The sequence below is a fragment of the Elephas maximus genome, chromosome 15, assembly GCF_024166365.1.
Source record: "Elephas maximus indicus isolate mEleMax1 chromosome 15, mEleMax1 primary haplotype, whole genome shotgun sequence".
In the NCBI taxonomy this organism is placed as follows: Eukaryota; Metazoa; Chordata; class Mammalia; order Proboscidea; family Elephantidae; genus Elephas; species Elephas maximus.
The window spans coordinates 74,273,815-74,289,975 of record NC_064833.1 but is presented as its reverse complement, the minus strand read 5'-3'; the positions used below and the strand labels follow the sequence as shown (position 1 = coordinate 74,289,975).

The following is a 16,161-nucleotide window of genomic DNA, read 5'->3' as shown; positions in this document are numbered from 1 at the left end:
AGAGGAGAGAAAGAAAAGACCAAATTGGATGTCAGAAGACACTCTGAAACTTGCTCTTATAGGTAGAGTAGCTAAAGCGAAAAGAAGAAATGATAAAGTAAAAGAGCAGAACGGAAGATTTCAAAGTATTATAATGAAATGTGCAAAGACCTGGGGTTAGAAAACCAAAAGGGAAGACCGTGCTCAGCATTTTTCAACTGAAAGAACTGAAGAAAAAATTCAAGCCTTGAATTGCCATAATGAAGGATTCTTCAGACAAAATACTGAACAGCGCAGGAAGCATCAAAAGAAGACGGAAGGACTCTACAGAGTTACTGTACCAAAAGGATTGGTTGATGTTCAGCCATTTCAGGAGGTAGCATATGATCAGGAACTGATGGTATTGAAGGAAAAAGTCCAAACTGCACTGAAGACATTGAGGAAAAGAAGGCTCCAGGAGTTGATAGAATACCAATTCAGATGTTTCAACAAATGGATACAACGCTGGAAGTGCTGACTTGCCTATGCTGAGAAATTTGGAAGACAGCTACCTTGTCAACTGACTGGAAGAGATCCACATATGTGCCCATTCCAAAGAAAAGATGATCCAATGGAATGCAGAAATTATTGAACTATGTCATTAATATCACACACAAGTAAAATTTTGCTGAAGATAATTCAAAAACATTTGCAGCAGTATATCAACAGGCGACTGCCAGAAATTCACGCTGGATTCAGAAGAGGACTTGGAATGAGGGATATCATTGCTGATGTCAGATGGGTCTTGGCTAAAAGCAGAGAATACCAGAAAGAGGTTTACCTGTGTTTTATTGATTATACAAATTATGGCTCATAACAAATTATGGATAACATTGTGAAGAATGGGAATTCCAGAACACTTCATTGTGCTCATGTAGAACCCTTTACGTAGACGAAGAGGCAGTCTTTCAAACAGAACAAGAGGATACTGCGTGACTTAAAATCAGGAAAGGTGTGCCCCAGGGTTGTATCCTTTCACTATGCTTGTTCAGCTTGTATACTGAGCAAATAATCCAAGAAGCTAGACTATATGAAGAGGAATGGGGCATCAGGATTCAAGGGGGACTCATTTACAACCTGCAATATGCAGACGCCTGTCCTTGCTTGCTAAAAGCAAAGAAAATTTGAAGCACTTACTGATGAAGATCAAAGATTATACCTTCAGTATGAGTTACACAACGAAAAGCAAACAAATTCTCACAACTAGATCAAAATGCAACATCATAATAAATGGAGAAAATATTGACGTTGTCAAGGGTTTCATTTTACATGGATCCACACTCAATGCCCATGGAAGCAGCAGTCAAGAAATCGAAGGACATATTGTATTGGGTAAATCTGCTGCAAAAGATCTTCTTAAAGTGTTAAAAAGGAAAGATGTCACTTTGAGGACTATGGTATGGTGCGCCTCACCCAAACCATGATGATTTCAATCACCTCCTATGCATGGGAAATCTGGACAGTGAATAAGGAAAACCAAAGAAGAATTGATACCTTTGAATTATGGTGTTGGTCATTGAATATTTAATATACCATGAACTTCCAGAAGAATATCTTTGAGGAAGTACAGCTAGAATGCTCTTTAGAAGTGAGGATGGTGAGACTTTGTCTCACATACTTTGGACATGTTATTAGGAGGGACCAGCCTGTGGAGGATATGGTGCTTGGTAAAATCTCAAGGGTCAGTGGAAAAGAGGAAGGCCCTCAACATGATGGATTGACACAGTGGCTCCAACAATGGGCTCAAACCTAGCAAAGATTGTGAGGATGGCGGAGGACCAGGAAGTGTTTCATTCTTTTGTACATAGGGTTGCTGTGAGTTGGAAGCAACTGGACAGCACCTAACAACAGCAACAAAAATTTAGACAATTTCATATTCTTTGCTATTTGTCCACTGAATTATTTTCTCTTACTGGGAAAGAGGAAGAGGAAAGGAATATTATGGTCATTAAAGTTATGAATTAGTTTGAAATTATTTCATTTTTAGAGAGCATGGGTAACAGTATTATATATGCTTGTGTATACATATGTATATAAAATACCAGAAATGAGACAGTAGAATGTCTTAACAGTAGTTGTATTTGCTGAGACTGACCAGGAGTAGACTGGATGGAGTAGACCTGTATTCAGCTTCTAAGTTTTTGTGTTGCTTAAACTTTTATCCTGTGCATATATTGCTTCTTAAAATAAAACAAGTATACCTTTGTGAAGAAAAACATCACACATAAAAGTTTCTATTAAGTAATGAGACATTATTATTTCCATTTTTCCTGACATAGGGGTCCAACATTACTGACACCTGTACTGAAATGCTAATGTGTGGAGTCTTATTGAAAATTTCTTCTGGAAATATTCAAGAACGGGTGTTCTTTCTTTTCGATAATCTTTTGGTGTATTGCAAAAGAAAACACAGGTAAGGTGATAAATAGATATCACTTCAGAAATTGTTTATCCATATTTTAGCTTCGACTTTTTTCTCTATGCTTCTGGAAACTCATGGTCTCTTCAGCAAACTGTCCCATAGTCTCAACTATCCTCTGGTTGTTCTGTTCACCTGCTTGGAAACATAACTGTAGCATGTCATCATCTGGTGACTCCACCTCCCAGGAACCCTCTTTTAGAAGTGCTGTTTTGTTCCTGCTCCACACACCTTAGGCTCTGTAGGAGAGCAGGTGTCTTTCTTGTTTGCTAATGCTGCTTCCAAACCATTATAGTGACCTACAGGACAGAGTAGAACTGGCCCATAGAGTTTTCAAGGATCAGCTGGTGGATTCGAACTGCCGACCATCTGGTTAGCAGCTGAGCTCTTAACCACTGTACTATCAGGGCTCCTTTCAACACTTCAGCACATTGGAAAGCGCATGTTGTTAGTTTTTCTTGTCTACTACCCTTCCCCGTTTACTCCCTTTTACACAATGCTTAATCTCTCCCTGCCACATGTGAATTCATTGATTGCTTTAGCCCTTGGCTCACTTTCCTTCCACCTTGCTCTTGTCATCATTTTTGGTGTATTCAGAACTCACGTGGATGCTCTATCCTGTATTTGTAGCCCATTCTCTCACCTGAAATGACACTGTTCACCATCTCACCTGAGCCACCTTTCCTGTGGATATGCCTTTACGTTGTCATAAAATTGTTTTAAGCATTCCACTCTGAACATCACCCTGTACTACTAGCTCTCCTTCTCTCCTATTCCCGATTAAACTGTTCTTGACTGTTGACCCTATCTGTTTTTTGGCTCCAAACATTCTCTAATATCTCCTATTTTATTTTATATCCTTAGTCTTATATCAACTTCTGCCCATCTCTGTGTTCTCCTTCATAGCCAACCTTCTTGAAAGCATTTTCTATCATTGCCTTTTCTACTCCCTCACTTGTCATTCCCTACTTAACAAAATAGAGTGAGTCCACCCCATGCCACTAGGCTTAGGAGGCCAGTGGTTTCCCAATGCAGCGGTCACTTTTCTGCTCCATAGGGCCTTAGTTGTTTTCTTAGTGGCGTGAAGCGTAGTTGAGCAATTCTTCTTTCTCAAAACGCTTTCTTCTCTTTACTTTTGTAACACCATGCTCTCTTGGCTTGATATTTGGACTCCCGTGGGGCTCTGCCTTTAACTTCCTTTTTTCTTTTATATTCATGTATTCTCCCTTGGTAATTTTAGCCAATCCTATAGCTTTCCATACCAATTCTATGAAGGTTGTTCTTAAACTTCTATCTGTAGCCCAGAATTATAGACATGTATCCTGCCTATTTGAAGTTCAGAAATTATCCTGCCTTTTTGAAGTTCAGAAATTAGAAAACTGTGATCAAACATTTTCTGGTAGAGTGAGAATGAAAGACACAGACCAGCTAATTTACAAGGCAAGATTAAGTGAGCATCATGTTATCTCCTGAAATGGGTTTTCCTGAGTCAGTTAGCAGGATGTCCAGAGCAAGTTAGCAAAGGGGTGGCAGCTGTGTTATGGAGTAATTCTGTTTATGGGTCATGGAATTAGAATTCTCTAGTAAGAGATATTGGAACCTTGGTGGCTTGGTGGTTAAGAGCTGGGCTGCTAACTAAAAGGCTGGCAGTTCAAATCCACCACCTGCTCCTTGGAAACCCTACAGGCAGTTCTGCTCTGTCCTATAGGGTTGCTATGGGTCAGAGATGACTCAGCTTTTTAGAAGAAACATTTATTAACTGGTTTGGTTTTTTTAGTAAGAGATATTAATTTGAAAATGCAGTGGCAGGAACTGAGAAAACATAGAACTGGACAATGTACCTTCATGGAAGATGGCAGGTTAGGATGAGAGCCAAAGCATAATTAAATTGCCGTTGTCTCTATTTTAATGAGTTTCTTTCTTTTTAGAATTCCTTTTTACTACATGGGAAAACAAACTTGTTCATTTCTTTTACTATGCTCTCCTCAGTTCTTTGCATTTGGTAGCAAGATTGAGATTAATAGAAACAAGGTTTGGGAAGATAGGAGAGGCTGTTAATTTTGCAATTCATTAAAAAACTTAATGTGATTTAAGGTGTTTTGGTGCAATTATTAAAGACATCCATTTGAGAATGGGATATTTTTTCATTGCAGTCGATGTCTTCCATTTTTATTTATTTATTCATTAATTTCTTAATTAATTCATACCTACATACATACTCCCCCCACACACGCCTGCCCTCAAGTCCAAGATTTTGCAAAATACACTTAAGTCAATGTATAAGTAATGATATCATTTTTTAGTAGCAATGAAAGACTTAATTTTGATGATGGTTTAAGGAATATGCAGTATTTTCCAAGAAGGTAATCAGGCTCGAGACAGTGTAGTGAAGAACTTCCACCCCAGGGCTAGTGTCTAACTGCAAAGCAGGGGAAGAGATGGGACATTACAGTTAGTCTGCATTTACATCTTAACTGTTGCTAGTTATATCTACAGGAAAAAAAAAAAAAAAACCTAACCAAACTTATTGCCATTGAGTTGATTCCAACTCATAGCAACCAAATAAGACAGTAGAACTGACCCATAGGGATTCCGAGGCTGTAGATCTTTATGGAAACAGACTGCCACATCTTTCTCCCGGGAGGTAGCTGATGGGTTCAAACCACTAAACTTTAGTTCAGCAGCCAAGCCCTTTAACCACTCTGCCACCAGGACTCCTAGTTGCATCTATAGCACAGTAAATTAATTATTTTAGTATATTAAATTAGCCAGGCTTTTGTCAGTTAGTCAAATTGAATAGCTCAGGTCCAGTGAAACCTTGAGTAACCAGGTATCTTTTAATATCCTGCAATCATTTCTTAGAATCTTTAATTTTTAGAAGAAATATTGATTAAAACAACCTCCCATGAACGTGCGGTGATTTAATACCAACCAAAACCCAACTTGTTGCCGTTGAGTCAGTTCTGACTCATGGTGACCCCATGTATTGTAGAATTGCTCCATAGGGTTTTCTTGGCTGTAATCTTTACGGAAGCAGATCACCAGGCCTTTCTTTCTCAGCACTGCTGGGTGAGTTTGAACCGCCAACCTCTAGGTTAATACTCAAGCACCAACTGTTTGTGCCAACTAGGGACATTGATTTACATACAAACATAAATAACCAATATATTATTACAAATGTTAGTCAGTAAACCTGGATTTCTTTGTTACCTACTTTTTAAAAATTAAAGGCTGGAACTAGACTTTCTATATAAAATTTGAAATGTTTTGGGTGCTTATAAAAGTAAATAAGTTATTTATGAAGGATTATAAATGTAAAACAGATTTATTCAGAAACATATTGTTATCATGCAATAACAACAATATAGGAAAAATATTCTTATAGCTGGCTAATACTCAGCTGAAGAATGTCCAGCACAGTCCATTTCTTTAAAGAGGGGTCACAAATACTAACTCAGTCTTTACCAGGACTTGAAAAAAATGTGAATTACCAGCTAGCTGAAAAATGAGACATGAAATGCAACAAAGATAAAAGAAACACACATGAAATTTTAAAGAACCAACTTGTAGCGCCTTTCAAGAGTTTGGGCACCTTTGATGTCCTGTATTGAACAAAAAAGTACATAGGCCCCTTCCCACTTGTATATTGTTCTTAGTCCAAAGCTGCAGTTTGTTTAAAAAATTAGCATGTAAGTCACATCTTGTAAAGCAGCCGGTGCTGTCATGAATGGGCGGACATAAGGAAAAATCGTAACAGAACAAAAAACAATAGCTTAACATTTGATATTGGTACTTGAATTGGTGTCTTTTTTTTTTTTTTTTAAAGAATTGCTTAAAATATACTGTTTTAACATGGCTTTGCATTAAATATAGTAACAAAGTCTCTGTGATTTCATTCCACTGTAAGACGGTTGAAGAATAGCAAGGCAGCTACAGATGGACATCGGTACCTTTTTCGTGGCCGGATCAATACAGAAGTGATGGAAGTTGAGAATGTGGATGATGGCACAGGTGAGTGATTAGTAGATTTAAAATGGATTGCCTGCAGCGAATCCCTCACGAGACAGGTTTCTCACTTGAATAATTTATCTGTACTGCACGTGAGCTTAGAAAGACTTTGTTAGGTAGAGCAGTTGGGTAGAGGGAGCAGAAAGACAAGATAAGGCAGTGAGGAACCATTGTAAAAATGGAAAATTAAATTTGGCTGACATACACTTGCATTCAACACAGAGATACAAAGAAATAGCTACTTAGTATCTTATCAGAAAATGTTCATTATGTTTTAATTGTGGGACATTCACAGTGTGTGGTATAGAGAGCGTATGTGCAGAAAATATTTAATGAATGAATAGATTTTCTTTGAGTTACACTGTGTTTTATAAATATACCTGTTTTTTTTAAAAAATATTTTGTTCCTGTAATGTATTCACCATAGACTATAGCATACTCTAGGTTCATTTTAGGATTCGAGTGGCATAAGCAGTTTTCTGGAAACCCTGGTGGCGTAGTGATTAAGTGCTACAGCTGCTAACCAAAGGGTCGGCAGTTCGAATCTGCCAGGCGCTCCTTGGAAACTCTGTGGGAGGGTTCTACTTTGTCCTGTAGGGTCGCTATGAGTCGGAATTGACTCGATGGCACTGGGTTTGGGTTTTTTTTTTTTTAAACAGTTTGCTATCAGCTGCTACCTAAAAGTTTGGTGGTTCAAACCCACCCAGCAGCTGTGCGGAGTAAAGTCCTGGTGATCTGCTTCTGTAAAGATTGCAGCTAAGAAAACCCCATGGAGCAGTTCTGCTCTGTGGTACGTGGGGCCGCTGTGAGTCAGGGTCCAATTCAGCAGCAGCTACAACAACACGGCTGTTGTCAATATAAATAGGTCCTCAATTTGCTTGTTGAGGAAACCTGTGGATGGAGGCGGTTTGTGTAATTTTAAGCGCTTATCCTAGTAAAACTTACTGGCAAATCATGATTTGTTACAGCATTAAATAAAATGAAGTTAAAATAAAATTTTATTTTCCATTTGGAAAAATAGCTTTTTATGTAATGAATGCTTTCATCATGTTTTCCCAGTGACAATAATTTCAAAGATAAATTTTTAGGAGAAAAAGATAAGATCTGAAATAAACTGTATTAATTGTTGCTAAATGACCTTTACTTTTCATATAGAGAAATGTCCTTAAGATATTCAATATAAACGTGGGATTGTGGCCCAGAGTATTGGCTGTTCCCTGCCACATACATCAGTTGTCATTCTTGGGCCCCAGAGAGAACAATGCTCGTCATCTGTCAGGGGCACACATTGTCAAATGCTGCCTGGTACGGCGTTTCTCTACACACATTTCTGTATCCTCCTGAATTGTTGAATACTTAAAATGGTGAAACATGATTGCAGCATGTAAGGGGACAGGACATGCAACGAGCAAAGCTTGGATGGTGCCTGAGACTGGACACTCAGCATTGTGTGGAGAGGGTCCTCGTTGACTAAAGGTGGGAGGTGGGTGTGGAGTTGTCATACAGCTGGCACGGGTGGAAATCCCCCAATTTCACATTCCTTTCTATGTTGCATACTGTAATATAGTTATAGACACTCTCAGGCCAAATGTGGAACCTAGTAAATTATCTTTCCATAGTGGGATATACACATTACTTTTTATAAGGTGGCAGTAATTCGTTTTAATGCTTTTGAAGAAAACTATTGAATGACATTTGGAAATAAATTCGCTGGCTGAAATGTTAAGAGCTACCTTGCCTCAGTAAGTTGAATGGTTAATAAAAAAAAAAAAAAAAACCCAAAAGCCCATGTCATGCTTGGGTTGGGATTGGGAGGAAGTCTGGTAGTAAGGAAAACCAAAACATCTGTTGCTGTTGAGTTGATTCCAACGCATAGTGACCCATAGCGTTTCCAAGGAGCGCCTGGTGGATTCAGATGGCCAGCCTTTGACCTTAACCGCTATGCTGCCAGGGTTTCCAGTAAGGAAAGGCACACTCAAAATCTCCACTCTGTTCTCTGTTGGCCCTGTCTCCCCCAGTAAAGTTACCTCTCCTATGTTGCTTCCGTACTTTCTATTTTCTTCCCTTTTCATATTTTTCAATTGGAACAGAACTCCTGGCATCACTTCCTGTGGCATTGAACTCTCAACCTTTGTGTCCTTCTTCCTTCCTCTCCACCAGCTGATGTGATCGTCACTGGTGATACCGTCTGCACTGGTATTCTAAGTGAATTTTTATAATGATCACTATGATTACTGTGCCTTTGTGAAACTGGATCACAAGATAAAGACATGTAAGAGCCCAGGGCCTTTGGAGACTGTGGTGTAAAGGGAGGTCCTCAGTGTGTCTGTAATGTGCTAGACTCTGAAACCCTATGAGAGGCGGCTTTAGTGGAGCTTTTATGCAAGTGGCCCTTGGATTCAGTCCATGAAAAAATTCCATTGGTGCTGGTGAGATTCAAGCATTTGAGATTGCGGTACCTGGGAGTGTAGGGATGTTGTGGACGACAAGGCCTATGACCCTAGCAGACATTAGGTAGTGAGGAAGACATGCTATTCAAGGACATTCAGTTGTCATAAATTAGTTGACTGATGGAGGCTCTTGGCACAAACTTTCAAGGCTCAACTTCACAGAAATGTGAAGAAATTCATTGGACTTAGTCTTACTCAATCAGGGCTTCCTCTTTTTTCTTTTCTTTCAAACATGTATAAGTACCACTTTGTAGGAATTTGGCAACCATTTGTTGTTACGAAGTCACTCAGAGAACTTCCAGGCTTCGAGGCTGTCATTGGATACTTTCCCCTAGCTTCCTGCAGAGAAAATTGAGTTTTCTCATGGGTGTGTCCATTAGGTCTCTGAGGGAAGTGTACATCCTCTGCCAAGATTTGGAAATTCCAAAAATAGAATTGTGGAAGACGGATGAGACCTTGAAGATCAACTAATTAACCCATTAAAATTTCAGATGATGGAAAAGAGGCCAAATTTAAGAAGTCACTTGTCCAAGTTTATTCAGCTGTTTAGTGGAGAGCTGGGCCTAGAACTAAATCTGCTAGGTTTCTATGTACATGCCTTGAGAAATAGTCAGGAGAGCAGAGGCTGCTTCCAGGTTTTAAATCTGTAGGGACCACTTTTGGACAGCAGTGAAGGAAGAAGGCATGAGTATGCAGAGATTTATTTTGGTGTTTGTTTTTCCTAAGAGGCAGTCTGGGGACTGTACTAACTTTCTCTGTCTGTCCTGCTTTGGTCATGTCCATCATGGACTCTTCATTTCTTGTGGATGAGCTCGAGTTTTTTTTTTTTTTTTTTTCTATACTCATGACTGGCCCTCTGTTGCTGATAGACCTCAGCAAAGCTGGTCAGTGCTGGTATACCAAGTCCTCCTACACTTGATAAGTTAAGTAGAGTATGGACAAATACTATCAGACTGATCTGCCCATTGCCAAAGCTAAACAACAACACTTACTCCGTATTTAGCTGTAAATAACAAAAACGAATCAATTATTTTTAAGAATGCTTAGAACTTTCAATGGAAAAATTGTTTATAGAAGTACTGAGTATTTGTATACTGTAAAAAAAAAAAAACAAAACCCCATTGCCATTGAGTCAATTCCAACCCATAGCAACCCTATTGGACAGAGTAGAATTGCCCCATAGAGTTTCCAGAGAGCAGCTGGTGGATTTGAACTGCGACCTTTTGGTTTGCAGCCAAGCTCTTAACCACTATGCCACCAGGGCTCCTCTTATATACTATAAAAAAAAAAAAAAAAAGCTTTTCTTTTCTCTGTAAATAAAGCAAATTGTTTGATTTAGCTCCAGACTTGCAGAAGAAATACTTGTGCTTGGAATGAGACTAATAAACGCTCAGCCAATATCTATCTCAAATCTTTAGAGAAATAATTGAATGATTGTAACTTTGTATTTAATGCTTAATCACTTGGATTATGTAATATTTAATATTTAATTAATTGATGGTATGGCATGCAGAAGTGTCCAAATTTGTATATTTATTTTAATATATCTATGTTATGCATTATTTCCTATGTGGAAGGAAGATGGTAACCATTGAATTTGTGGCCAAATTTCCCTTTTCTAGATTTCAGTGCTCGTTTCAATAAATTCTAACTGAATTCCTCTTTTTTTTGGCAATGATAGTTTGATCAGGATGCTATAAGCTTAAGAGCCATAGCAATAAAGATAATATTGCTTATAAGCATGCACTCTATACCTTCTTCATTTAAATAAAAACATTGTCTTAATGTTAATCTTCTTTATCTTCATGCCATATCATCCAAGCAAACAGAATTTTAATTGTTGCATAATGGTCAATCAAATAGATAAACCACAGTAACCATTACAACTCTAATACTGTTGTGTAAGCTGGATTGAATACATTTTCAGTTAAAAAATAACAGCTTTACAATGTTGAAAAGGGTATTAAGGGTATAATAGCTCTTTTCTAATACAGTTGAATTTCAATGTGTTATTACTTTAACAGAGTGTATTTGGAAATATAAAAAGGTCGGTAGGAGAATGAGCTACGTTTTAAAGTTTTAAAAGGGGGGAAAAAAAACAACAAAAAGTAGACCCTGTCTTTTTTGCCATAAGAAACGTCTTATGCTATTTTGGATACCAGACAATTTTCTTGTACTTTGTGATTAAAATCAAAGGTTTACTGCAAAAAATAATTCTCTCAACATTAAATATTCTTAATATGAATAAAGTATAATTTTAAAATCTCCCTTAAAATTTATACATTCACAGTATTCATCCTGAGATCGAGGGTTGAATGTATTTTTTAGACATGAATTTCTTGACATTCAGCATAATTGTACTGGTGATTTCTTCTGTTTCCTACCTGAGTATGCAATACTTGGCTACAGTCCATCTTATTAAAACATAAAGTTATTTGAAAGAATACCAACATAGTCACTGAGATTTATAGTTACGTCAGTTCTGGGAAAAAAACCCATCTCATTATATAAAAGTGAGCTGAATTAATAATAGAAAATTTTCAAACTATATAACTTCCAAGTAATTAGTGACTTGTTCAGGGCTGCCCCATGAGTTTTTCTGTTTTTGGAAGAAATCAATGATTAGAGACCATAGCACTTGGATATTTCATACTTAGTGAATGGCAATTTTAATTCCGTTTCTCTTTATATAAAACAAATATTTTAGATCCACTGAGGTTTGCAAGTATTTGTATTTACCACTGAATAAATTATTTATTATTTCATTCAATACATGTATTTTTTTTAATTCCCTGGGTACTGCGAATGGTTAAGCACTTGGCCAAAAACCAAAAGGTTGGTGGTTCAAATCCACCCAGAGGCACCTCAGAAAAAAGAACTGACGATCTACTTTAAAAAGCTCACAGCGACTGAAAACCCTGTGGAGCACAGTTCTGCTCTGAAACACGTGGGGTCGCCATGAGTTGGAACTGACTTGATGGCAGTTGGTTTGTTTGTTTCTTTTTTTAGGACAAAGCATGATCAGACTGTCCTGTGATCTTAATGAGGGTGTTCTTTGTGGACAAATTTAATTCTTACTTTGAAGAATGAAGATACTGAAAATTTTACTATGATTAAAAGTTCGAAGTTGCTTATATGTCACTAGGTCTTTTGTGAAGTTCCTGGTGGTACGCTCAGCTAATGCACTTGACTGCTAACCCGAAGGTTGGACGTTTACGTCCACTCAGAGGCACCTCAGAAGAAAGGCCTGGTGATCTACTTCTGAAAAGTCTGCCATTGAAAATCCTATGAAGCACATTTCTGCTCTGACACACATTGGGTTACCATGAGTCGAAATCAACTTGACGACAACTGGTTACTGGTTGGGTGTTTTGAGATAAAAGAGAATAAAAATTACTTACTCAGTACAGCATTGGTAATTTGGTAATTATGCTATCATTCTGAGATATGTACGCTATATTTGGGGGCCAGTCGTACGTATGTGTTTGTTTTTAGTTGCCGTTGAGTCAGCTCTGACTCATGCTGACCTTATAACAGAATGAAACCTTGCCTGGTCCTGCGCCATATTCATGATCGCTGGTATGTATATACGTATATGTTGCTGTTAGGTGCTGTTGAGTTGGTTCTGACTCATAGTGACTGTCTGTACAACAGAACTAAACACTGCCGGTCCTGCGCCATCTTCACAATCATTTCTGCGTTTGAGCCCATTGTTGCAGCTACTGAGTCAATCCATCTCGTTGAGAGTTTTCCTCTTTTTTTTTGCTGACCTTCTACTTTACCAAGGATGATGTCCTTTTTCAGAGACTGGTCCCTCCTGATAATATGTCCAAAGTACATATGTAACAATGGCATGGGGGCTGCACCTGACCTCTTCTAACTTCACAAGAGGTAAGGAGAATCAAGATGAACAGCCCAAGGCTGATTCCTACGGGGCAGAGGTTGGGCATGCCCCCCCTCTCTGCCGTCTTTACTGATTCTGACACAAACTGCCCCTCCCACAGCACTCCTTACTTCTCTGGTGGGTTCAGTAATTCCTTGCATTGGTCACAGAACTCACAGACAGTATTATGATTATGGGGTTTATTAGGGAAGTAACAGGTTACAGCTCAGGTTCAGGAATGCTCAGGATACAGTTCTTCCATCAAGACAGCCTCTTTTCAGCTGTGCCCACAGGCACGCCACCCCCCCTCCCCCCAGCCCCTTGGCCTCTGCCCTGCTCAGGCAAGTGATACAAAGCTCTATTAGCCCCTGCCAATAAATGCCCGGAAACCCTGGTGGTGTAGTGGTTAAGTGCTATGGCTGCTAACCAAAAGGTTGGTAGTTTGAAATCCATCTAGGCGCTCCTTGGAAACTCTATGGGGCAGTTCTACTCTGTCTTATAGGGTTGCTGTGAGTTGGAATCGACTGGATGGCAACGGGTTTGGTTTTGGTTTGGAATAAGTGCCAGAGGCATCCCACCCACCACTAAGCCTTGGCCCATAGGCACTCAGCTTTTTTGCTCCATGGACCATGAAGCCCACTGGGAGGTCTCCTGCAGGTCTCTCTTGCTGGTCTCTCCTGCCACCATTTCTCTGCCACTGCTTCTCATCATCTTCAGTGTTATAGCTTTCCTCTCTCGGTCTCCTGGTTCCAAGAGCTTCTCCTTGCAGGGATCCTAGGGCCAAAGGACATGCTCTGCTGTTGGCTCTCTTTCCTTGGTGGTGGCAGAATTCTAGTTTGTTTTTTTTTTGGATGAGAAAATTTTAAAATTTTTTTCCAGATATGTTTAAAATTTACAAATTAAGTATGATGTATATAAATATTAACTTAGATAACCATACACATATGGAAAGCAGAAATACAGATCACTGTAGAAGCATTATAAATTTTAAAGAAATTTTATAAAAGCAAAGTATGTAACTCACATAATATGAACATGAAGCCGTATGACATAAAAAAATTACTCTATCAGAAATTATTTAATATTAAATCTTTGGGGAGGTATTTTGACATAATTTAATGACCGAGAGCTTCTCCTATCATGCAGAAACAGACCAAAAAATCATCTAAAGTCTCTATGATTATCAGTTCTTAATGCAACTTCAAACATTTTACTAGCAACTTTGATGTTCTTTTGAAATAGGCTTCTGTACATACACATTTATATACAAACATTTATTCCACATGATTTTAAAACCAACTGTATATACAAAGAATCAGTATTCCTATAAATAAAAACATCAGGTGGCCAAAAGGCACTTGTAAGTAAAAATCTACAGTAGTTTTTACAAAACAAAAACACATTTTACTTTGATACTGTGCAGTAAACATTAAGTCCTATACCAATAATGAAAATACTAGGTTACTAACTAATGTTAGTGATGGAATTTTTAAAAACATGTTTACATGTTTAATAAAAGCACCATGATTCTTTACTAAATTCATGTTGGTGCAAAGAAAAAACACAGTTACCAAAAAACTAGTGTTCACCATTTTCCTTGTTTAAAAGTTTTTATATTTCTAAATTGAAAACTTTATCTGAAGTTACCGTAGCTTAAAAACAAAAAACAAAACAAACCCCGCTGCTTTGACTTTTTAAAGCCATACCTACTCTATTATTGTGTGTTGTGTTTTTATAAAGAGCACTACTCCTTGACAACTGTTTAATATCATTGCTGGCAAAAAAGTTCCTGCATATTAAATAATTAAAAAGTTACTTTGAACCAGTTAAGTTTTATTTAAATATTCTAGCAACTTAAAAAATGCTGCATCTTGGTTACAGAAGCGAACATGAAAGACGCCAATTCACTGGATATGCCAAAATATTTTTCCGCTATGCAGAATTTAAGGGCTTCGTAGAATTTTCTTTTCCAAATTTAACTTTTAAGTAGGAACACTAAATGAATAACTACTTTCTCATGGAGATGTTAGGGTACTTCCACTTTTATCAGACTTTTTATCCTTTGACATTGCTGTAACCTGCTTGAGTAGTTCTCTGTTTTTGGCCCGTAGTTGTTCCACCATTTCTTTGTCTCTCTTTTAAGGCAAAACTGACCAATCCCTTGGTGGTCCACAATTACCTTATTTGCATAGTCCCACCCGATCACTTGGGTGGGAGTTACAAGACCATGGCAAGGAAGGCCGCACAAAAAGTAGTACATCGCACTGCAGTATATATGTGCATATGTATGTATGTATATATATTTATGTGTGTGTGTGTTTAAAATTACTTACGATTTTTTAAATTGGTTTAATAGAAGGTAGCTACCATATAAAATTTATAAAAGAACATTATCCCTTCTTTTTAAATTGTTAGCAGAAGCTGTCTTTTTGAAAATATAGTTATTGATAAAACAGTTAATCTGTTATTTGAGATAGTAGGTTTTATAGTCAGCTCTTGAGCTGGCTTGTCAGTACATGAAACAATAGTTGCATGAAGTCAAATGCTTACTTGTCTGGTTCTGACTTTAATTTTACGTTTCTAAGGCAATTTGGCAAGTACATAGGCTGAAGCAGTCAGGCTGGAGTGGTAAGAGGCAGTGGGTACACTTTATAGAGGAGTACGACTTGATTAGGCAGAGAGGAGAGGGGGTAGCTTGATAAAAGCCTTGGCCTAGGGAATCCATCCATAGTCACAAGTAAAGTATCAGACAAGAAAAGAATGGTGGGTACACTTTAGAGCAGTGGAAAATGGCATTGCTTAGATAGGTTGGGGCTGGTTTAGGAAGAACTTCTAAAACAAAGCATAGATGTTTTCATTGATTCAGTGTTGAGCTACCAAAGGCTTTTGAGCCAGGAAATGTCATGATGAAGAGTATTTGAGGAAGAGTCAGCGGCCTGTGAAGAGGGCAGTGCCTTGACTGAGGTCACCCAGGAAGGGGAGGAAGGAAAGCCCAGGTACCAGAGGTGGTTGGCCCAGCACATGTATCTGTACAGCGTCAGGAACATCAGTCTGGTGATTCTTTTTTTTACAAAGTAGGTGCTGTTTATTTTACCCCAAAATTAGTAATTAGATGCCAATAGAACCAGAATTTAAACTAGGCAGTTTGAGGGAACAGAAACTATAATTTTTTTTTTGTCACTTTTTAATTTTTATTGTGCTTTAAGTGAAAGTTTAGCTCAAGTTAGTTTCTCATACAAAATTTATACACACATTGTTATGTGACCCTAGTTGCTCTCCCTGTAATGTGACCGCATACCCTTCCTTTCCACCCTGGATTTCTTGTGTCCATTCAACCAGCTCCTGTCCCACTTTGCCTTATCTTGCCTCCGGACAGGAGCTCC

General features: G+C 38.2%; 1 protein-coding gene across 4 annotated transcripts in view; it reads left to right on the top strand.

The window, feature by feature from the left end:
* The window catches only part of PREX2 (phosphatidylinositol-3,4,5-trisphosphate dependent Rac exchange factor 2), a 377,098-nt gene that overhangs the window by 120,860 nt on the left and 240,077 nt on the right, over positions 1 to 16,161 (top strand). For all 4 annotated transcript variants that reach the window (XR_007513231.1, XM_049853516.1, XM_049853518.1 and 1 more), the window contains exons 7-8: positions 2,298 to 2,431; positions 6,345 to 6,448. Coding sequence is in view for 3 of the 4 variants with exons in the window: in XM_049853516.1 (XP_049709473.1) it covers positions 2,298 to 2,431; positions 6,345 to 6,448 (238 nt within the window). In the remaining variant the exon portion in view is untranslated. The remainder of the gene's footprint in view (positions 1 to 2,297; positions 2,432 to 6,344; positions 6,449 to 16,161) is intronic.